Here is a 24993-nt window from a genome sequence, read left to right on the forward strand (position 1 = left end):
CCTTAAACATCGTTGAATTTGGACTGTTACTTTAATTGTGTTATACTTGGGTATGAATTGAACAGAATAAAAAAAGGAGATAAGTAACAAATAGTTCGTTATATAATAGAAAAAGCAAACATTGTAGCGCCATGAGTGAGCATTTTAACACTGGTCTTTATTTCCTCTCACATTTAAACTACACTGTTCTAACCAAATATCATAACTTAATATAAATTAAAATCAAAATATAGGAATATAAGGATATGTGATGTGAACATTAATTAGACAGTAATCCAACAACACAATACAAACAAACAACAAACATCTATACACTTGCCTACATTTCCTCTCATTCAAACCTAATATCACCTGACTGAAGATAACAGGTATGTGATGTGAACAGTGATTTGTTATTATTGCCCCAAAAATCTAAATAAAACTAATTATACATCTATCATGTCTATATCCTTGCCTTCAAACTTCACACCAACTTTCACCACTTAATATAATATGAAATAAAGTATCAAACATATGTGATGTGGATATTAATTAACAGTAAACCAACAACACAATAAAAACAAAAAACAGTGTTCGTTCATGGTCTAGTGGTTAAGACCGATGGCTACACTGCTAAAGATCCAGAGTTTCGATCATAAAATTACTTGATGTGTATTTTATCGATATGATAAATTAATTTTTTTCAAGTACTTGTTATAGTGTTCACAAATAAAACCTGAAGACTCATTATGTTTAAAACAAATACACCCAGGATCCTCCAGCCCATCCTTTTCACTTATCAGTATTGTACTATTCTGTCCATCTTTTGATATTACTATTATTCTATATGAGCCAACGTCTGCTACAATAATGTTACCATAGATATCTATACAAAGTCCCATTGGTCCCGATAAATCCTGTGTATATTGCCAGATCTGTTTACCTGATCCATCATAACAGTATACTGCTTTACCTTCATAGTCACTATAGATTACTCTGTCATTACAGTAAACAAGGTACTCCAGGTCTGATTCACTCTCAACTTGTATTGACTTCAGTGTATTTCCTTCCAAGTCTATGATACGGATTTTATCAGTACTCAAACCTACAGCCAGAGAATTATTGGAGAATGATAATCCCCAGCATGCTCTGTCTAATGTGATGACTTTGGTAACCATTTCCTTCTCCGTATTGAAGATCTTAATGGCTGCCTCATAAGGATAAGTTATGGCAATAGTGTTCTGATTGATCTGTGTAACACTCCAGGCAACATCAGGTATGGGTAATTGTTTCTGTAGTTTGCCATCAAAAGTAAGTAGACTAACTTTACCAAGCTGTTCCACTACTATAACTCTTCCATCCATCAGACAAATCATGTCACTTATTGACTTCTTCATGTTGATCTCTATCTTTGTCTCTATATTCATGGTCATGTTGTTTATGTTGGATTGTTCTTGTAATTCTACTTGTGCTTCTTTCTTCACACTAGTGTCTATATTCATGGCTACTTCTGTCTTTCTAACTGTTACTTCTCCTAAGGATTTTAATGATCCTAATTTACTTAGTATTTTTTCTATTTCATTATTTTGCTTCATTTTGATGTCAAATTCTTTGGTCCTAACATCATCATCCAGATCTTCGACATATCTGTGACATTGGTGTACTTGTTGATCAATCTGATGTACACCAAGAAAGGATTGGAGCTTAGAAGTATTTGTTATGACTGTTTGTAAATGTTCTTTCATTTCCCTCAAGCTTTTTGATTTCGCTTCAATTTCAGAAATGAAATCAGTTGCTTTTGATTTTTCCTGATTCCAAGTGGTATCTGTTTCTTGGCATAACTTCTTCTCTAAGTGATCTAAATGTTTATTTATTTCCTGTCTAATTCCTTTCACTGACTTTTTTATGCTAACACACTGATTTTCTCCAGTTTTGATGTTTTTGGATTTGTTGTTGATTATTGTTTCCAATACTTTTAATATATAATGTATGTCTGTCTCTACAGATTCCTTTGATTTTTCAATCTTTGTTTTATCCACGACACCTGCTAAACTTTTTATTCCGGTACATTTTGAATGGCTAGTGGAAATGCATTCATCACAGCAAGGCATTAAATGACTGGGACAGTACAAGTTAAGCTGTTGACCGTGTTTGTCACATTCTGTTTTGATGGTCTGGATGGATGGTTTATAACTTTTGATATCAATGGTTTTATGATCACATGTTCCTTTGGATCTTTTGTGATGCTTTAAACATGTTGAGCATAATCCTTCGTCACAGTTATAACACCAGATGTCAGCTTTAGTGGTTACTTCCCCTTTATGACAAGGTCCACATAGTATAGGTTTACTGGATGACATTACCTGAACATATAAATAATACAAAAAAATTATAAGCTTGCTTTTTAAATTCCTTATAGTTTATTCGGTACCTGAACATGTTAAAAATTGTTAAAAATAGAAAAGGCTTAAGAAAAGTATTCAGACAACGAATAAGAGCTTTTGTGGACTTAAAAGTATGCACTACAGTTATTTTTGAGGTTATGAAGTTGCGAACATAAAATTTTATTATTTGTAATATGAAACTGCTATTTTTAATAGATATATCATTTTATGGCCGAGTATTTGTGAAAAGTACCAATCATGGGACTGTGAAATTGCCTGAGCCATTTGATGAGGTAAACTTGGTCGACAGACTGGTATTTTTCATAAACCCCTCCGTAACATGATTTCTCTAATTCTATGGAAATTTATCCCTTTCTGAACCCATTGTATAAAAAAATTTAATCAACGTGTGGTTGCTGCTGATCTCAAAAGATCATTGGATGATGTTAAGGGTCATGACCTTTTTAGCTAAAAGGTAAAAACACAAAAATACCGAACTCCGAGGAAAATTCAAAAAGGAAAATCAAAAATCAAAAGGCAAAATCAAAAGTCCAAACACATCAAACGAATGGGTAACAACTGTCATATATAACTGGATGAATCAAAATATGCTAACAGGTGTTAATGAAATTGACAACTTCGTGCAATGTGAAAGGCACTCGAAGGGGATTTTCGGTTAACAAAAAAGAAAATGTATTTTTTAATCATTAGAGAAACAGTTTCTTACATAGTTACTCGTGGAGGCGGCTCGGACTTTAAAATTGCTAATTTAACTATCTCGATTGGATAAATCCGATAATCCACTGGTATCAATGTAAGAATCTATATATATCTGTCTAATATCACAGAAAAGATTTGATTATTACTCTTTGTACAGTCTTAGGGAATGCTTTAAACTACTACGTTGTTATCCATAAATATAGTTATGCATAGATTGGAGGATAAGTAGAGAATATCAACGTACTGTAGGAATATAACAAGAACTTGTATGTGTTAGCGCTGTCTTTATGTAACGCCAGGTCTGAATAGTTTTGGCAGGAAACCGGAAAAAGCTTGCTGGGCTAAAAAAGGAATATTCAAAATAGCAAATAACACGATGTGGAGCAGAATTTGAGGCATATTCAATGGCAGTGGTGAAAAAAAAAATTAAAGAAATATAGAAAAATATTAGAATATGCTGAAAAAAATACACTGGTTTCCAACCAATCGAAATCCGGTATTCTTATATAAGGTGTAATTATGGAGAGAAAAAAATCATTTTTTAACTGAGTTTTACTTCATGTTTGAAAACAAGTGCATGGACACTACTTTCTAAAATATGACATTTGGCTTGATTTGTTTATAAGATTGGTACAAATTATAGATGAGATGTCATACATAAGTATGACATCTATTTGTACCAATCTTATAAACAAATCACAGCTGAATTAATTTCACAGAAATAAATGCCTTTTTATGCCCCACCTACGATAGTACTGTAGAGGGGCATTAAGTTTTTTATGCCCTTCCTACAATAGTAGAGGGGCATTATGTTTTCTGGTCTGTGCGTCCATTCTTCCACCTGTTCATTATACCCCAAGCAGGAGTTACGCCCCTTTGAACTTATTTCCTTCAATGTGCTACTGCAACAGTTTGTCCTCACAACTCCTCTAAAACCACACAACAGAATTTCATGAAACCTTTTTAGATAATAAGGACATACTATCTAGATGTGCATATTGACAGGAAATTACGATTCAATTTTTTTCTACCAGTTATGCCCCTTTAAACTTGTTTACTTCAATGTACTACTGCAAAAGTTTGTCAATCTTCTGACATCAGACTCAGACTTCTCTTGAATTGAATTTTAAATGTGCGTATTGTTATGCATTTACTTTTCTACATTGGCTAGAGGTATAGGGGGAGGGTTGAGATCTCATAAACATGTTTAACCCTGCCGCATTTTTGCGCCTGTCCCAAGTCAGGAGCCTCTGGCCTTTGTTAGTCTTGTATTTTTTATTTTAGTTTCTTGTGTACAATTTGGAAATAAGTATGGCGTTCGTTATCACTGAACTAGTATGTATTTGTTTAGGAGCCAGCTGAAGGACGTCTGGGTGCGTGAATTTCTCGCTTCATTGAAGACCTGTTGGTGGGTGACCTTCTGCTGTTGTTTTTAATATGGTCGGGTTGTTGTTTCTTTGGCACATTCCCCATTTCCATTCTCAATTTTATACTATGTAGATGTGCATATCGACAGGAAATTACAATTCAATTTATTTTTTAGGAGTTATGCCTCTTTGAACTTATTTGCTTTAAGGCACTACTTCAACAGTTTGTCATCTCGACTCCTCTGAAACCACACATCATCCAATGAAATTTTGTAGATAATAAGTATATACTATGTAGAGGTGCATATTGGCAGGAAATTATTATTCAATATTTTTTCCTATACAATTTTTGTTTCTTACACTTATTTGGGTGCAATCAACATTTTTTTTACGTGACGTCATTCTGTAACAGGGCATGTAATAGTGGACCCATCATGCAGAAGTCAGATATTTATAGTTATATAGATATCTATACATCAATGGAAAGATAATTCTATGAATTTTCTGAATAAATAAAAAAAAAATCCAACATCTCTTGTTTAAACATGCAAATTGGTACAAGTTATCAGCTGGAAATTAGGCATTTTCCCCCTAAAAAACCTTAAAAACAGACCACCTTTGGACACACAGATCAGTAACCTGTGCATATATTTGAGATTTCTTATAATATGCATTTCGAAGAGCTTGTCCGGCTGATTTAAGAAAATGTAGTTTCAGCCTACGTTTGCCTGCTCCGAAAGTAGCTATCTTCCCTAACAAATCAAAGTGCTTTTTGCAACAGGTGAAAATCAGCTGTTTATGGAGTTGCCTCCCATATAGTAGGAAGTCACAAAAACATTTTTTTTTTTTAAATCTTGACAAAAGTGGCATTTTAATTGAACTTCAATATATGTTTTTCACAATGAACATAAAAAAACAATCAAATTTTTCATTTAGTGGTATATAAATAGCAGGGAATTCCATCAGTATGTAAATCTCACTGGGGAAATACCCCTAGTTTTTAGTACGAAACTGTTTATAGCCCCCTTTAATTTCTCCAATGACAATGTGGGGTCGTGGGGTATGTGAGCGTGCTCACTAAGGTTCTTTAATTCGTCCATTCGTTTGTCCGTCTGACTGTCCCGCTTTAGGTGTCATACCACCAATTAAAAGTCCCTATCTGTTCAACCAAATTTTACAATTTTCCCAGCTTTCTCAATATTTTACCTTAAGTTTAACTTCAAAGAAACCAGGTATATCCTGAATCGTACATGTATCAGCTTTCTACATGCCAATTTTCAACAGGTGTTTGAAATCATATAAAAAAGAAAAGGTCTTCGGAATAGAGGTACCACTGAAAATAACCCCTGGTTTTCTGGAAATCTTAAATTAGTATACTATGGAGTGCATTAATCCACAATTTTGAATGCAAACTCATAAACATGTAAATTTTAGCTCAAAATGGTCTTAATATATTTCTCTTTCACCAAAAGTTTCATTTCTGCCAATTTGTTGGTTAGATTAAGTAAACAATGACATCAAATGCACTATTTTTTGCCCGAGTAGGCCTACTTTCACATACGTTCTAAATCTGAGGGAGTAATTGGTGGTATGACACCTAAAGAGACAAAAAAGTTGGTTAGAAATCTTTTATTTTGCTTTATTCTTAATCCTTAGTCAATTTGTAGTTAAAAACAGCTTATCTGAGCATTATGCGACTTATATTAAAAATTTCACAGCTCAATTTAAACTGACTGTAATGTATGACTTTGATAGAAAATACTTGAAAATTTCATTTTGGGCTACAGGAACATAAACTTTCAATATCAAAATCAGTTTTTGTTGATTTTTCCTTGTTTGTTCTACTTCTTTAAAGACTTTCCACAATTTTTGCAATGAATTTAGTAAATAATCCAAGGTATTGAAGTGTCAATGAATATTGACCCCCCTTTTTTTCATCTGGTGTCAGTAAAGTATTACAAATTGATCACAAATGCAGTCATGATCATTTAACTGTGTTTATTTACATCAGTTAATAAAATTTAAGATATCAAAATTTTATTTGGAATAATAAATGGTACTTTTGTGAGTTTCTGCAGTGTTTACATTAGGCTATGATATCTGCCAAGTACATAGTATATGACGCAATGATATAAGGGGTAAAAATCAAATAATTTCATTAAATCTGCAAGACAAAATTTGTTTGGGGGTAGTAAACAACCTATGTTTCAATGTTTAACACCACAGAATAACTTTCTGTGCATTTATAACATTATTTAGGACATTTTTTATATAAAAGCATATTGTCAGGATGGGAAAAGCTAAAAATAGCACAAACTCAATTTTTAGGCTCTAAATTTGCAAGATGTGACATTTTGCCCTCAAAAAGATTGAAATGTGGCTACTATTATCTCAAATGATCAGTTAAGACAAGAAAAAACAATTGTTTTCAGATTTTGATGTTTCACCGCATTTTGCGGTGTCATACCACCAATTAAAAGTCCCTATCTGTTCAACCAAATTTTACAATTTTCCCAGCTTTCTAAATATGTTACCTTAAGATAAACTTCAAAGAAACCAGGTATATCCTGAATCGTACATGTATCAGCTTTATACATGCCAATTTTCAACAGGTGTTTAAAATCATATAAAAAAGAAAAGGTCTTCCGAATAGAGGTACCACTGAAAATAACCCCTGGTGTTCTAGAAATCTTAAAATAGTATACTATGGAGTGCATTAATCCACAATTTTGAATGCAAACTCATAAACATGTAAATTTTAGCTCAAAATGGTCTCAATATATTTCTCTTTCACCAAAAGTTTCATTTCTGCCAATTTGTTGGTTAGTTTAAGTAAACAATGACACCAAATGCACTATTTTTTGTCCGAGGAGTAGGCCTACTTTCACATACGTTCTAAGTTTGAGGGAGTAATTGGTGGTATGACACCTAAAGGTTAAAGTTTTTAGTCAAGGTAGTTTTTGATGAAGTTGAAGTCCAATCAACTTCAAACTTAGTATAAATGTTCCCTGTGATATATATATATATATATCTTTATTTCCTCCAATAATGAAGAGCATTAGTTAGATCGATAGTTGAAGCAAAGTTGGAAGATAAGACAGTATATGTACATACAATATATCAAAATTAACCTTTACACAAATATATAAATGTGAAGAATGCGTAACAAGAGAATAAAATTACATGTTTATCAGCCTAAGAAAGTAGCAATTAATGTTCACACAGTAGAATCTTTAACATAACTAATTGTCTAATATGTAGAAATTGTTCTTTTCATCTAATTCAAGTCGCACACATCCAGTATATGTTTGTGATGCAGGTCTTTTGAAACTTAGTCCGTTCATCTTCGTTTAGATCGAAGTCTGTATGACACGATAAGATGCTAAAAAGTCTTCGTCAGTTAAGCTATGTAGATAGGCACTGAATTCGATTGGACCTATATCTATCAAATCACACCAAAACTTGTCCCTTTTTGACTGGAAATTTTCACAAGAAAGTACGATGTGAATAGTTATATCACCGAAAAACCTTCCGCACTTGTCACACAGAAATAACGGTTCTTCATATGGACGGGTTAAGGTACATAGATTGACAATAAAACGGCACTGTTCTATAAGTAATGGATGTTTTCGGCTAAAAGTCCAAGCAGGATGAAGACCTTTGGAAAGTGTATGTATACGACTGAAGAATTTAAAATCTTTGTCTATTTGTGTCCTGAAACGCCACAACGATTCCTGGATTTCTTGGACGGCAACTTTAACTTTCTTCTTCCATTGAATGTAAGTTGGGAAATGACCTGTACTCAGGTAAGTATCAAAGTCTGACAATCCATAATTGATCAAAATTCTATGTATATCGGGAATAAATCCAAGTTGTTGTTTCACACAGTTATATTTAAATTACATAGCTCGAGTGAGAAATATCTGCTTTGGAAGCATTGAGTCTTTCATTAGGACTAACTTTCCAAGAAATAATAATTTCCGTTCATCTATGTATGACTCGGCGGACTTCCATCCAATCAACGCATTTGCCATATCAGATCTAGTTTGCCGTGGTAGTCCCTGTATAGATTTACACACATATCGCTGTGCACGTTCTAATAGTAAAATCTCGGTGTTGGTAATTTCGGTCCACAATTCACATCCGAAAAAAGCTTTCGTGAAACATACCTGACGAACTATACGGTTACAAGTGTCAATACTGATAACAGAAGGATGTAAACCTGATTTGATTAACCCTAATGCTGAAGATCTTAATGTTCTGCAGGCTTGAAGTGTTCTGTCCATAGAATTAAGGTTACTGTTCAATAGGACTCCTACGTGTCTAGCGGAAATTTCCAATTGTATGCTGCTGTTGTACAGTAGAATATCCGTATGTTGTTTTGATTTGGAAAAATTAAGTTGAATGCTTTTTAGTGGATTAAACTTAAATTTCCAATCCATGCTATAATTTTCGCATATTGTTACCATCGTTTGCATGTTACAACAGTTAGTACTGATCAAAGCGATATCATCTGCTTGAACGGGTGATGAAATATGAATGTCCGTTACGAGTATGCCACGTCTACAGCCATAGTTTTCCAGTTACTCCATATTCAAGCAGTTTGTACAACAATCCGTTGTGCCAAACCGTGTCAAATGCCTTTGTTGAATCAAGTAAAACAACTATAACTTTTCCAAGTCTTTCAATATGGTGATAAACGGATTCATGGATATTGAATGATGTATGTAAACACGATAGACACTGCTGATATGCCGTTTGCTGTGGGTTTGGAAAACATTTGTTGTCTTTCTTCAATTCAAGTTTTAAATCAATGATTTTATCAAACACTTTTCCAATACACGGTGCTAAACTTATTCCTCGATATGAGTTTGGATCACTTTTACATTTGTTTTCTCCTTTAAATAAAGGGACAATCAAACTTGATTTCCAAGATTTTGGAGAATAAAAGTTGTAACAAACTAAGTTGAAAAGTTTTGTCATGTGATTTCTCAAAATATTTCCACCGTATTTCAGATGTTCATATTCGATGTTATCCAATCCAGACGCTTTATTATTTTTAGGCACTTCAATACCTTTTCCACTTCGTTAACTGTAATATGTAGCTTAGTATTATCATAAAATATTCCTCTGAAATCTTTGTGAGCAACCTCAACAGTCTTGGTTATAGCCCGTTCCTTGTCACTAACCGGTTCTGATTCGGTATTTTGTTTGAAGATTGACTCGAAGTGATCTGCCCATCCATCTAAGATATCATCCTGAGTCGAACATTGTCTTCCATTTACAATTAGTTTTGATAAGCAGCTTTTAGACTTTTTATTTTTGTTCAGAAATGACCAGAGACGTTTTTGATCTATATCGAAATCCTTTTCGAGTGAATTATATGTTTCTTGCATATGCGTTTGATATGCATTTCGTAATTCCCGTCGAAAATTTCGTTTGGCTGATTTGTATTCTTGAAATATGACGTGTTCACCTCTTGGCCTATTACAAGAAATCCATTGTTGGCGTTTTGAAGCCATATTTTCATGCAGCGCTTTTACGTGATGAGTCCAGTATGGTTTAAGGTATTTTACGAAAGTTTTGTGTGGTAAAGTTTCTGTTTCAGCTTGTTGTATTGCATCGACGATGTTCGAATAATAACACTCTATATCACAATTGGGACATCCTAAACTCGGTATCTCCACTCCCCAAAGATGCTGTGAAGTTGCAAAAGAGAAGTCTTCCAAATTGTTCTTTTCTCGAGCCTTATTCCATGATACCTTAGATTGTTTTATTATTGTTTCCGTGTCTGCAATTACTGTATTGTCTAATTTTAGCTTGGCTATAATTGGATGATGATCCGAAACATTAAACGAATGGTCGTCTAATACTCTTGCCGAATCAATCAGACTGATATTATCCTTTGATATCAAAATATGGTCTATAGCAGTAGATGGACCACTTTCATACGACTGAAATGTAAATGTACTGCCTTCCCCAAAGGATTGTAAATGTAAGGAAACAAGACGCAATTCGTCCAAAAATTTCGCAAATGTTACTGATCGTTTATCTTTAACGGAATTAAATGATCTCGGTCCATTTACTTTGGCGTTTATATCGCCAAGAATGATGACCGTACCTAGCTGAGAGTATATCATGTATATGTCGTACAGTCGCTCAACGTAAATTCTAAAATGTTCGAATGGCTTTGACGATGCAGGTAAGTATACGCAGAAACAATATATATTCTCTGAGTGAATGGTGTGAATTTCTATTCCTGTTATGCGTGTGTCCTCTATATCAATACTTTCAACATATTTGACAATTGAAGATTTAACAATAAAAGTCACACCACCTTCCATGCGAATTGTAAACGCTTCAGGGTAGTCATCATCAACACATTTTGGATTTACTGATGAATAAGTCGAATCAATACTTTCGAGTACATTTACACAGTGTCTACGCAACCAATGTTCCTGTAAAGCACATATATCAACATTGTGGTTTTTCAAGCACTCCACTAAATATGGGACACTTGACATAATCCCTCTACAATTCCATGACATAAATGTTAGTTTGCTGGACATGTTCATTAAAGTGTTACATAAGATATATACAATTACTAGATATGTTAATTTGTTAATTGCCATATTTTCCATTCTTATAACTGGTTCTTTCTTGTAGCTGACGACGGGATAACCAACGTTTGAAAAAAATGCCGTCTGGCCAAAAGTTAAAATCATACACTCTTTCTTTTTCTGAATGTCGAACATTTAGTTGAGCAGAGTTACTATATAATCCTTTGGTGAAAAATCGAATATAGGTGAACTTGACATTATTTTCAAGTAGGAAGGCTCGCATGTCACTTTCGGTGCAGTCTTTCCTAATTCCGCCGACATACAAACGTTCGACTCGATTATCAGATACTCCTCTAAAATTGTTTAACGAAACCATGTTTTGATCACTCGATATAACAACTTCGATGTGTTCAGGTGCAGATTGATTCTGTGTTTGTTTTTCCCCATGATTTTCTATAGTCTTGGACATTTCAAATGAGCTGAATTCTAAAATACTACTATCATCAATAACTATGTCTCTATTTGTAGAATTATCAGTAATTATATCTTTTTCCCCTCTATACTGATGTTCAGTTGTTGACTTTCTTTGTTCTTTATCTGTAAGCTCTTCCATTTGAGATTTTGACAGACGTTTTGGACTCACGAACGAAATGAGATCAATGTCGCTGCCTGTACTTATTTTCGGTGACTTTGGATAGTTCTTTGTTTTTGTTTTTGTCTTCTTCATGTCACCACTTTTGTGTAAATCTAAGATACTTCTGTTGTTTACTGTGATATCTGATTTTACTGTGTCTATTTCGTCATTCAAATCATATATATCTTTTCTCACTAATTTTAAGTTAGCACGTAAGGCATCTACTCCGCTAAATTTCGAGTCTTCCAGCCTTGTTATCCTAGAATCTACAGACTTTTCGAACATTTTCAACGCATTAATATCTTCTTTTACTGACTGTATCTTTGTTGAGTTATTTCCTGTTTCTGTTGCAAGAGAACTTATTACTGTGTCAATTTCTGAGATATCCTTTTTGACCTCAATCAAGTTTGGACTATTTTGCTTAGTCTGATGGTTTTCATCTGTAAGAGTTTTGATTTTGCATCTTATTTCGGCCATGAATTCAACTAAAGCAGAGTCAGATTTGTCAATCGAATTTTGGAGTCGATATATTTTATCTGCTTGTGTCTTCACGACATCTTTTAACGTTTCGTTTTCTTTAATAATATCGTGTATCCTTTTATCAATATTATCAATATCTTGTGCGTTTTCACCTTTCATCGTCATTATATCGCGATCCAACCGTGCTAAGCCTTCTTTGAGGAATAAGTCGTTGGAACTGTCTGTTCCTATATCTTGTCCGTTATCAGATGATCTACAGTTTTGTGATTGCCTTGGTCCTTGCGATTTTGGAATATTAATAGTTTCTAGCAATTCGTCGTTACAATTGTCATTCAATGCAACATACAAAATAAAGCAATCTTTGGCTAATTTTTGTAATAATGTGTCCCCATTTTTTGAACGTGCTCCGTATCGCTTTTTCAAAGTTGCTGTCTTGTATGGAAAATTTTCCCGATCTCTAACTTCCGAAAAGAAACGCATTCGTATTTCTTCAAGTTTATGTGTATCACTACTAGTTGTTTGGATAAGTTTTGAAATGAAGGTTTCTTTTGGGCAGCCTCTGAAATTTTTATCGAAGTTATTGAGTATTGCATCTTGAGATGATATATCCATATCTTTTGTGAGTTTCTGCAGTGTTTACATTAGGCTATGATATCTGCCAAGTACATAGTATATGACGCAATGATATAAGGGGTAAAAATCAAATAATTTCATTAAATCTGCAAGACAAAATTTGTTTGGGGGTAGTAAACAACCTATGTTTCAATGTTTAACACCACAGAATAACTTTCTGTGCATTTATAACATTATTTAGGACATTTTTTATATAAAAGCATATTGTCAGGATGGGAAAAGCTAAAAATAGCACAAACTCAATTTTTAGGCTCTAAATTTGCAAGATGTGACATTTTGCCCCAAAAAAGATTGAAATGTGGCTACTATTATCTCAAATGATCAGTTAAGACAAGAAAAAACAATTGTTTTCAGATTTTGATGTTATACCACCAATTAAAAGTCCCTATCTGTTCAACCAAATTTTACAATTTTCCCAGCTTTCTAAATATGTTACCTTAAGTTTAACTTCAAAGAAACCAGGTATATCCTGAATCCTACATGTATCAGCTTTATACATGCCAATTTTCAACAGGTGTTTAAAATCATATAAAAAAGAAAAGGTCTTCCGAATAGAGGTACCACTGAAAATAACCCCTGGTTTTCTGGAAATCTTAAATTAGTATACTATGGAGTGCATTAATCCACAATTTTGAATGCAAACTCATAAACATGTAAATTTTAGCTCAAAATGGTCTCAATATATTTCTCTTTCACCAAAAGTTTCATTTCTGCCAATTTGTTGGTTAGTTTAAGTAAACAATGACACCAAATGCACTATTTTTTGTCCGAGTAGGCCTACTTTCACATACGTTCTAAGTTTGAGGGAGTAATTGGTGGTATGACACCTAAAGGTTAAAGTTTTTAGTCAAGGTAGTTTTTGATGAAGTTGAAGTCCAATCAACTTCAAACTTAGTATAAATGTTCCCTGTGATATGATCTTTCTAATTTAAATGCCAAATTAGAGTTTTTACCCCAATTTCACGGTCTACTGAACATAGAAAATGAAAGTGCGAATGGGGCATTTGTGTACTGGGGACACATTCTTGTTTTTAGGCAGTTAAGCTGCCTTATGCGAGCACCCTGGATTTGTGTGCTACCCAATAAATGCTGAAATACATACCTTTGTTATCATCTAGCTGACTACTATATTATTTATAACTTATTAGGCCATTTTTTCATACTTTTCATTCTTGATTTCAAAAAATATGACCAGAAAAACCTTAAATGATCGTCGATTTTCCCAAAAGTTTTGAAGTTGCACATAGGAAGTAGAGCACATTAGGAATCCTTCTGTAGTTTATTATCCCCTGAGCTTTTGGCTAAGATGTCAAAGAACAAATGTATGAAATATTTAATTGCCGAAAATCTCTAAAGACAAGTAGTTAAGATTTCCCAAATTGCAAAAGTCGTAGGAATATTGTTTGTCATCTATACGTAGTCAACTACGTATATATACGTCAGTAGTTGGCGGCAATTTTGAATTAGAAGACGAAATTTTCGTATCTTTTCAATTTGGACGCAGGGGTTTAAATAAGCAGTGGTCCGAGGTCTGCGACCTTCCAATTTTGCAGTCAAACTTTCTTCTTGGTTACTAGCTAGGCCGACATGCTCGACGGACCTTGAAAGAAAATATGAAAAAACACTTTGCAATCATTTTTATCAAAGTTTCCTAATAAACAATCTCAAGCTTATTTTCATCATTACTATTCGTGACAGCGATGTTCAATTTGTTCAACCGCTAGCTTTATACAGAAAATCGCCGATAAATAATGTGTAAATCCGAGTAAAAACGTATCTCACTATCGAGACTCCACTATCTGTCAAGAGAGAACAACATTGGAAAAAAATGGCTGCCGCGAGATTACAATGTTGGATCCGATTCCGGAAGCGGATAAGGGTAATCCCGGGTTTTGGCTATAAAAAGCTTTAAAAATCCAGACAGGTGACAAAATACATCTATGCATGGTAAATAAATATAAACACTAGAATTGAAAACCAAAAGATATATGTAAAAGAAAGAAAAAGAAGAAAATATTTTGTACACCAATTTTAATGTCAAAATCCAATACAATGTGACAGCTGGGAACAGTTTATCTAACAGCTTAATTTTTTTTTATCAGTGATAAATGTTGGTAATGCATGTTTAATGCTTTTCAAGTTAAACATACTACTGCTATTTCAAGGGGTATTTTTTTCTTCTCAATTTTGATAGGTCAGTTAAAATAGCTGGAAGTTTCTTATATTAAAAAAAAAGGTGTTGTATGATTGCCAATGAGACAACTATCCACAAGAGACCAAAATGACCAAAATTTGGTAACGGTCAAGATCCCCACCCCTAAACCATATATATTCATGTATGGGAATCATATGAAATATAGGTGGAGTTCGTGGCGCCATTCTACCCCTTTCTGTTTGAGAATTTATATAGGGTGAGATCCACAATCTTATACAATATTTATTTATGTATGGGACAATATTACAAATCAAATGAATTATAAGGGGGTCCCTATGGTCACGGTACACCCTCCTGTTTGAGAACTTGGAAAATTTCGAGGTCATCACCCGTTAACCATATATACTCATGTATAAGACTATATAACAAATCAAATGAAATATAGGGGAAGTCCTTGTGGTCACCCTACCCCTCATGTTTAAGAACTTTGAAACAGTTGGGATCCCCAACTCTAAATTAAAAGAAATATAGGGGGAGTCCCTGCAGTAACCTGATTGAAAAATTGGAAACAGTCGAAATCCCCACCTTTAAATTAAACCATATATATTCGTGTATGAGAACTAATCAAATGAAATATAGAGAGAGTCCTTAGGGTCACCCTACCCACTCCTGTTTGATAACTTAGAAACAGATGAGATCCCCACCTCTCAACCATATATATTCATATATTGGACAATATAACAAATCAAATGAAATATAGGGGAAATCACTGGGGTCCCCCACCCACTCCTGTTTGAAAACTTAGATAACGGTCGAGATACCCTACCCATAAACAATATATATTCATGTATTGGACAATATAAAAAATCAAATGAAAAATAGGGGTTTTGAGAACTTGTAAAAGATTGAGATACCAACGCCTTAACCATATTCAGTCCTGTTTGTCATTTCAAAAGAGATTGAATGACATACAAGGTCAATCTCATAGGCGACACATATGCATATCACTTTGCTAGACCCTGACACCTGTCATTTTATTCCAAACTTGGACATGGGGTGAAGGTGGGAGTCATTTACATTTACTATGGACAGGTCAGTCAGACCACACCATTGATCCCTGTAGTAGTAAACATTTGTCTCATAACTTTTGTACTGTACAACACAAACTCAGTTTTCCTTCCAGGGAAGCAAGTCCATTCATACTTTTACAAGCTCATACTAAAGTCAAATTGAACTACTAACAGTCAACTAATACGAACAATTACGATCAACTAGAAGAACTGCAATCATTGCAAATTTGTACCACTGCTGACTCATGAATGACTCATGACCATTTGTGGTCATGTGCGTTGCTATTGAAAACCTTGATAAAATATAAATTATTTGCCTTAATGTTTAATTCATTAAATGAACATAAATGTACAATTATATATGAATGTTTGTTCTTTTAAATCTTTAACAAAAAGTTGGAGCAACATTGCCACAGTTTTCATAGTTATGTTTGCCTTGGTTTTTGGTTAACTGCCTGCAGTGGTGCTTACAGCGCTTTGATTTCTTAAGTAATGATAATTGATATAAGACGAATTAATGTCCAAGGATTGTTACACCCATTAAAAGTGGATATTGGAATGTTAATTACGGTGTTTTCTTAATGAGCAAGAGTATAAATGCAATAAAAGCAAAATAATACAAAAAAATGAAATAGATTCAAGACTTTTTTCAGACTATGAAAGGAAGGAATATTGTATTAAGTATAGTAAAATTGAGGAAAAAAAAGAAAAAAACATGGAACACATGATTTAGAACCAAAACTGAAAATGTAATATGAAAATCTATTATTTATAAAAGAAAAATACCTACTAGAAAACAAATTTAAAATAAGCCTAAAAAGCTAAAGGAGCACACTTCAAATGAAAACAAAAGTGGGTAGAAAAAGGGGAAAAAACAATGCATACTATCCAGGTATTCAGAAAATCTTAGCAAACAATACAAGACATGACTGAAATTAAAAAAATGATAACAACGAAAGTATAACAGATGAAAATAAATATTATAATTTGAATGAGATATAGGCTAATAAATTTATTTGACACTAAACTGGATGGGATTTAATCTTATTGAAAAAATAATTCATGGAAGCCATAGATTGTTGGAAATTTACACATGGCCTGGGTCGTGATATTCAAATTTTATCCTGAGCGTTAACGAATATCACGGCCCAGGCCATGTGTAAATTTCCAACAATCTATGGCTTCCATAAATTATTTCGATTCTGATAGGACAAATATGGTCATTAAAAAACTGAAGCAAGGGTGGGTATGCTGTGTGTGTGGCTGTTCTTTTTTACTCCATTTTAGAAAAAGCTCAAATATCTTTATAAATATGTAGCTTATTGCATAGGTTATTTGTGAATAACCGCTAGAAAAAAATCTGTTTAATTCTTTTAATTCTCAAACCCGACATTTGCCATTTTTAATTTACATGTGTGTTTTTCTCGTAAGCTTCCGTCAAATCCAAAGTTGACATTTCTTAACTAAGGAGCCGCCATGTTGACTTGTTGAAATGAGTAAATATGCGAATAATGCAATAGAAAAGAAAATAACACAAAACCTACATTTGTACCTCAAAAATCAGTTTTAATTCAATATCATACGAATTCAGATGGTTCACGTAACAGAAAACTAACTTAAGCGGTTTCTTTTGTATGACGTCATGTTTTGAAATTACTTAAAATTGCGCCAAAAAGATTAATAGACTTTATTTTATTTTTATTTTGTTGATTTCGCCGAGCTCTTGTGCATTAATTCTTTTTATTATGCATACAAATAAGAATAAAAGTTATTTTGTCTTATTTTAATTGCACTTTTTAAAACAATAAAATCGGCAAAAGGTTTGCAAATAGGTTCCATTACATGTAGATTTACATGGGAAGTAAATTGTAACAGCCATTATTATGTATATCTCTGAGTATGCGCTAAGAATAGATATATCGAGAATTTTATCACAGTGTTGTTTATAAAGCTAAAGAAGCACGTCATATTTGAATTTTCTAGAGCAAATATGAAATGTAATAGATCATAATCATCATGCAGATAAGTTTAACATAAAAGGGGAGGAGGTCTTGGTTGCCGAGTGGTCTAAGTAACTACTATACAGTAGTCACTAGCCATTCCGGCCAAAATGTAACAGAACAAAGGGAAGCATGCAGAAGAAGGAAACTCCAACTGGGATGATTCCACTCAGATCACCCAGCCTTTATGTTTGTGTCTTTTATGATAAACTTGAAGTGAAATACATGCCTGTTGTGTTCCCCTCTAGATATTATTTGAAAATTGTGTTTCTGGTTTGTGGTCTCCTTAAAATTTACCGAACATATTGTTTTTATTCAATTTAAAAAAACAACTAAAAAGAAATAAAATATATGACATGAAATACAAGCCTTTGTTAATAAATGACCTTTAACTTTGTCAAAATAAAGTAATATAGCCTTATCAACAATGATATATACCTCTTAATTAAGGAATTTGTCATATCACTCTATGTCTTCGTTTACTAAAATGTCGGTTATAAGGAAGTAAATTAGGACATGTTTATACATGATCGTTGTAATCAGTAAATATTTAAACGACATCTATAAATAGATAAAACCGGTTCAAGTACACCAGTAGTATTTAAAAGACACAATTGTGAATATAATATAACGGGAATTTTCTTACCTCTAAAGTTAGATTTAAAAACCTTTTGATTAATCATAGTTTTTAAGATTTAATTGTTTTGCTAATAAATTTTAGATAAGAAATTCTGTTACAAATGTTCTTATGCTAAATATGTTTTCATTCTTTTTTAAAACCATTTAAAATTATTGTTAATTTTAGACAAAATATAAAGTAGGGTATGATTTTATTTAGACAGCAACCCAGCAACAAATATATCTAGCGGTCAAGGTACAGTCTTCTGGAAAACACAGATATCTATCCGGTATGCAAGCTGGGAGTTAAACAAGTTATGATAAACTATTTAACAGCAACTGAGAGAAGAATAAAGATATAATATTCACACTAAAGTTCACTGAGAACAAATCACATTTTGTTGTTAGAAAGAGCTGTTTCTTGGTGTATATTTTGAACTTGTTTGATTGGTAAAAGTTGGTAATAACATGTCGATCTGTTGAATATATTCTGTTTTAACTAAAAACATATTAAAGTTAGGTCCTGCTTCAGGTTAAAGTTTTTGGTCAAGGTAATTTTTGATGAAGTTGAAGTCCAATCAACTTAAAACTTAGTACACATGTTCTCTTTAATATGATCTTTCTAATTTTGATGCGAAATTATAGTTTTGTCCCCAATTTTAAGGTTCACTGAACATAGAAAATAAAAGTGTGAGTGGGGCATCCATGTACTATGGACACATTCTTGTAACAGATGTTGTTAGGATTTGTTTTACAGAAAAATTGTTTATTTGTGGGGAGAAATGTGGTATAATATATTTAACTAGTTGATTGATTTTTTAACTCTGATTACTTTATTTGATAGGTTAACTATATTTCTGGTATAAATTGAGTGAAGGTTTGTTAGCCCCGTTCATCTAGATCTGACATTAACCTCATTTTATGGATATGAATAGTAGATGTATATGTTTTGAATGATACATAACTTGATTAAATGATAGGATTGCCACATAGCCAAATATAGCACATCAACCACCATCCTGTGACTCATCTGGAGCTCAAAACATTCAGGTCCAACTTACGGGGGAGTTTAGCCAGTTTTACTTATACACGATCCTTCCTCTTTGCCTATAATAATGCCATATGTTGTGAAACTAAAAAAATGTTTATAATAGTTTGTATTTTAATTCTCCTGTTGGTTTTTGTTTATATCATCACAACTTTATTGTGATATTTCAAAAAGGGTCTTTATATCATTACAACTTTATTGTGATATTTCAAAAAGGGTCTTTATATCATCACAACTTTATTGTGAAATTTCAAAAAGGGTCTTTATATCAGCACAACTTTATTGTGATATTTCAAAAAGGGTCTTTATATCAGCACAACTCTATTGTGATATTTCAAAAAGGGTCTTTATATCAGCACAACTCTATTGTGATATTTCAAAAAGGGTCTTTATATCATCACAACTTTATTGTGAAATTTCAAAAAGGGTCTTTATATCAGCACAACTTTATTGTGATATTTCAAAAAGGGTCTTTATATCAGCACAACTCTATTGTGATATTTCAAAAAGGGTCTTTATATCAGCACAACTTTATTGTGATATTTCAAAAAGGGTCTTTATATCATTACAACTTTATTGTGAAATTTCAAAAAGGGTCTTTATATCAGCACAACTTTATTGTGATATTTCAAAAAGGGTCTTTATATCATTACAACTTTATTGTGATATTTCAAAAAGGGTCTTTATATCATTACAACTTTATTGTGATATTTCAAAAAGGGTCTTTATATCATCACAACTTTATTTTGAAATTTCAAAAAGGGTCTTTATATCATTACAACTTTATTGTGATATTTCAAAAAGGGTCTTTATATCATCACAACTTTATTGTGATATTTCAAAAAGGGTCTTTATATCATCACAACTTTATTGTGATATTTCAAAAAGGGTCTTTATATCAGCACAACTTTATTGTGATATTTCAAAAAGGGTCTTTATATCATTACAACTTTATTGTGATATTTCAAAAAGGGTCTTTATATCATCACAACTCTATTGTGATATTTCAAAAAGGGTCTTTATATCAGCACAACTTTATTGTGATATTTCAAAAAGGGTCTTTATATCATCACAACTTTATTGTGATATTTCAAAAAGGGTCTTTATATCATCACAACTTTATTGTGATATTTCAAAAAGGGTCTTTATATCATTACAACTTTATTGTGATATTTCAAAAAGGGTCTTTATATCATTACAACTTTATTGTGATATTTCAAAAAGGGTCTTTATATCATTACAACTTTATTTTGAAATTTCAAAAAGGGTCTTTATATCATTACAACTTTATTGTGATATTTCAAAAAGGGTCTTTATATCAGCACAACTTTATTGTGATATTTCAAAAAGGGTCTTTATATCAGCACAACTGTATTGTGATATTTCAAAAAGGGTCTTTATATCATCACAACTCTATTGTGATATTTCAAAAAGGGTCTTTATATCAGCACAACTTTATTGTGAAGTTTCAAAAAAGGGTCTTTATATCAGCACAACTCTATTGAGATATTTCAAAAAGGGTCTTTATATCATCACAACTCTATTGTGATATTTCAAAAAGGGTCTTTATATCATTACAACTTTATTGTGAAATTTCAAAAAGGGTCTTTATATCAGCACAACTTTATTGTGATATTTCAAAAAGGGTCTTTATATCAGCACAACTCTATTATGATATTTCAAAAAGGGTCTTTATATCAGCACAACTTTATTGTGAAATTTCAAAAAGGGTCTTTATATCATTACAACTTCATTGTGATATTTCAAAAAGGGTCTTTATATCATCACAACTTTATTGTGATATTTCAAAAAGGGTCTTTATATCAGCACAACTTTATTGTGATATTTCAAAAAGGGTCTTTATATCAGCACAACTTTATTGTGATATTTCAAAAATTGATGATTATTTATATAATTATGTTAATATTGTCTGCAATTATTTTGGAGAGGTAATTTTAGATGTGAAAATGTAACAGTCTTGGTTAACTCAGTTTAATCTAATTTTGGATGTAACGCGTCTTCTGATTGGCTGACGATATTTTGTTATCAGCCCATAGACATAATTTAGTCATGTGACCGTGGTGTAATCAATGTTTTTCCATTGTTTTGTAAGGTTTAAAATGGAATTTAGAATTAAAAAAAATTATAAGAAATGACTACTATTTTTTCTGTCTATTCGAAATAACATAAAAAATGTTGTGCACACTGTAAATAACCCGCTAAACGCGTTATTCAGTGTGCACCACATTTGTAGGCAGTTAAGCTGCCTTATGCGAGCACCCTGGATTTGTAGTCTACCAAATAAATGCTGAAATAGCTGGCTACGATATTATTTATAACATATTGGACAATTTTTTCATACTTTTCATTCTGGATTACAAAAAATATGACCAGAAAAACCTTAAAGGATCGTCGATTTTCCCAAAAGTTTTGAAGTTGCACATAGGAAGTAGAGCACATTAGGGATCCTTATGTAGTTTATTCTCCCCTGAGCTTTTGGCTAAGATGTCAAAGAACAAATGTATGAAATATTTAATAGCCGAAAATCTCTAACGACAAGTAGTTCAAGATTTCCGAAATTGCAAAAGTCGTAGGAATATTGTTTGTCGTCAATACGTAGTTAACTACGTCAGTAGTCTATTGATATAAGTTCAACTGATCACGCTTGTTGATGGCAATTTTGAATTAGAAGATGAAATTTTCGTATCTTTTCAATTTGGACGCAGGGGTTCAAATTAGCGGTGGTCAGAGGTCTGGGACCTTCCACTTTGCAGTAGGACTTACTACTTGGTTACTAGCTACGCTCGACATGCCTGACGTACCTTGAAAGAAAGTAAAAAAATAACTCTGCAAACATTTTTACCAAAGTTTCCTAATAAACATCTCAAACTTATTTTCATCATTCCTATTCATGGCAGAGATGTTCAATTTGTTCAACCGCTAGCTTTATACAGAAAATCGCCGACAAATAATGTGTGAATCCGAGTAAAATCGTATTTCACTATCTGTTAAAAACAACATTAAAAACAAAATGGCTGCCGCGAGAATTACAATTACAATATCAGAACTGATTCTGGAACGGATAAGGGTTATCCCGGGTTTTGGATAACAACTAAAAATCCAGACAGGTGACAAAATACATCTATGCATGGTAAATAAATATAAACACTAGAATTAAAACCCAAAAGATATATGTAAAAGAAAGAAAAAGCAGAAAAAAATTTGTACACCAATTTTAATGTCAAAATCCATTACAACGTGACAGCTGGGAACAGTTTATCTAACAATATATATGTTCCTGGTAACAGTATTAATTTTCTTTATCAGTGATAAATGATGGTAATGCAATTTTGTTAGATGCTTTTCAAGTTAAACGTATTTTTGCATTTTCAAGGGGTATTTTTTTCTTCTCAATTTTGATAGGTCAGTTAAAATAGCTTGAAGTTTCTTATATAAAAAAAAAAGATGTGGTATGATTGCCAATGAGACAACTGTCCACAAGAGACCAAAATAACACAGACATTTACAACAATAGGTCATCTCATCCTTCAACAATGTGCAAAGCCCATACCGCATAGTCAGCTATAAAAGGCCCCAATAAGACAATGTAAAACAATTCAAACGAGAAAACTAACGGCCCTATTTATATAAAAAAAAATAACAAACAAACGACAACCACTGAATTACAGGATCCTGACTTGGGACAGGCACAAATAGTGCAACTATATTATATGATACCTGAATGTAAGCAAATCATTTGATATATAGGTAGAGTCCATTGGGCCACTCTACCTCCTCCTGTTTGATAACTTTGAAACGGATGAGATCCCCACCCCTCAGCCATATACATTCATGTATGAGACTAAATAACTAATCAAATGAAATATAGGGGAAGTCCCTAGGGTCACCCCACCCCCTCATATTTTAGAACTTGGAAACAGTCGAGATCCCCATCCCTAAACCATATTTATTCATGTATGGGACAATATAACAAATCATATGAAATATAGATGGAGTTCTTGGGGCCACTCTATCCCTTTCTGTTTGAGAATTTATTATGCTCAAGATCCACAATCTTTTAAAAGAATATATATTTATGTATGGGACAATATTACAAATCAAATGAATTATAAGGGGGTCTATGATCACTGTACACCCTCCTGTTTAAGAACTTGGAAAAATTTGAGATCATCACCCCTTAACCATATATACTCATGTATAAGACTATATAACAAATCAAATGAAATATAGGGGAAGTCCCTGTGGTCACCCTACCCCTTCATGGTTAAGGACTTGGAAACAGTTGGGATCCTCAACTCTAAATTAAATGAAATATAGGGGGAGTCCCTGCAGTCACCCCACCCCTCCTGATTGAGAAATTGGAAACAGACAAGATCCCCACCTTTAAATTAAACCATATGTATTCATGTATGAGAACTAATCAGATGAAATATAGGGAGAGTCCTTATGGTCACCATACCCACTCCTGTTTGATAAATTAGAAACAGATGACGGATCCCCACCCCTCAACCATATATATATATATTCATGTATTGGACAATATAACATATTTAATGAAATATAGCGGAAGTCACTGGGGTCCCCCACCTCCTCCTGTTTGAAAACTTGATAACAGTTGAGATCCCCACTCATAAACCATATATATCCATATATGGGACAATATAAAAAATCAACTGAAAAATAGGGGTAGTCCCTAGGGTCTACCCACACCCTCTTGTGTGTGTTTTGAGAACTAATAAAAGATTGAGATAACAACGCCTAAACTATATTCTTTCCTGTTTGTCATTTCAAAAAAAGATTGAATGACATACAAGGTCAATCTCATAGACAACACATATGCATATCACTTTGCTAGACCCTAACACCTGTCATTTATTCCAAACTTAGACATCATGGACTTGGGGTGAAGGTGGGAGTCATTTACATTTACTATGGACAGGTCAGTCAGACCTCACCATTGATCCCTACTGTAGTAGTAAACATTTGTCTGATTTGTGTCTCATAACTTTTATACTGTACAACACAAACTCAGTTTTCTTTCCAGGGAAGCAAGTCCATTCATACTTTTACAAGCTCGTACTAAGTCAACCTGAACTACTAACAGTCAACTAATACGAACAATTATGATCAACTAGAAGAACTGCAATCATTTCAAATGTGTATCACTGCTAACTCGTGAAAGACTCATGACCATTTGTGGTCATGTGCGTTGCTATTGAAAACATTGATAAAATATCAATTATTTGCCTTAATGATTAATTGGTTAAATGAACATAATGTACAATTATATATGAATGTTTAATGTTTGTTCTTTTAAATTTAAA

General features: G+C 32.9%; 2 protein-coding genes across 2 annotated transcripts; both read right to left on the reverse strand.

Annotated features, from left to right (window-relative positions):
• Positions 1–656: 656 nt before the first annotated feature.
• On the reverse strand, positions 657–18447 carry LOC134726729 (uncharacterized). The gene is made up of 2 exons (XM_063591147.1): positions 18421–18447; positions 657–2342 (listed from the first exon to the last, which is right to left on the reverse strand). Exon 2 carries the CDS (start codon positions 2337–2339, stop codon positions 657–659), a length of 1683 nt encoding a protein of 560 aa, XP_063447217.1. The 5' UTR covers positions 2340–2342; positions 18421–18447.
• LOC134726730 (uncharacterized) lies at positions 9463–11019 on the reverse strand. The gene has a single exon (XM_063591148.1). It carries the CDS (start codon positions 11017–11019, stop codon positions 9463–9465), a length of 1557 nt encoding a protein of 518 aa, XP_063447218.1.
• Positions 18448–24993: the final 6546 nt, after the last annotated feature.

This window comes from Mytilus trossulus, chromosome 7 (genome assembly GCF_036588685.1).
Source record: "Mytilus trossulus isolate FHL-02 chromosome 7, PNRI_Mtr1.1.1.hap1, whole genome shotgun sequence".
Lineage (NCBI taxonomy): Eukaryota > Metazoa > Mollusca > Bivalvia > Mytilida > Mytilidae > Mytilus > Mytilus trossulus.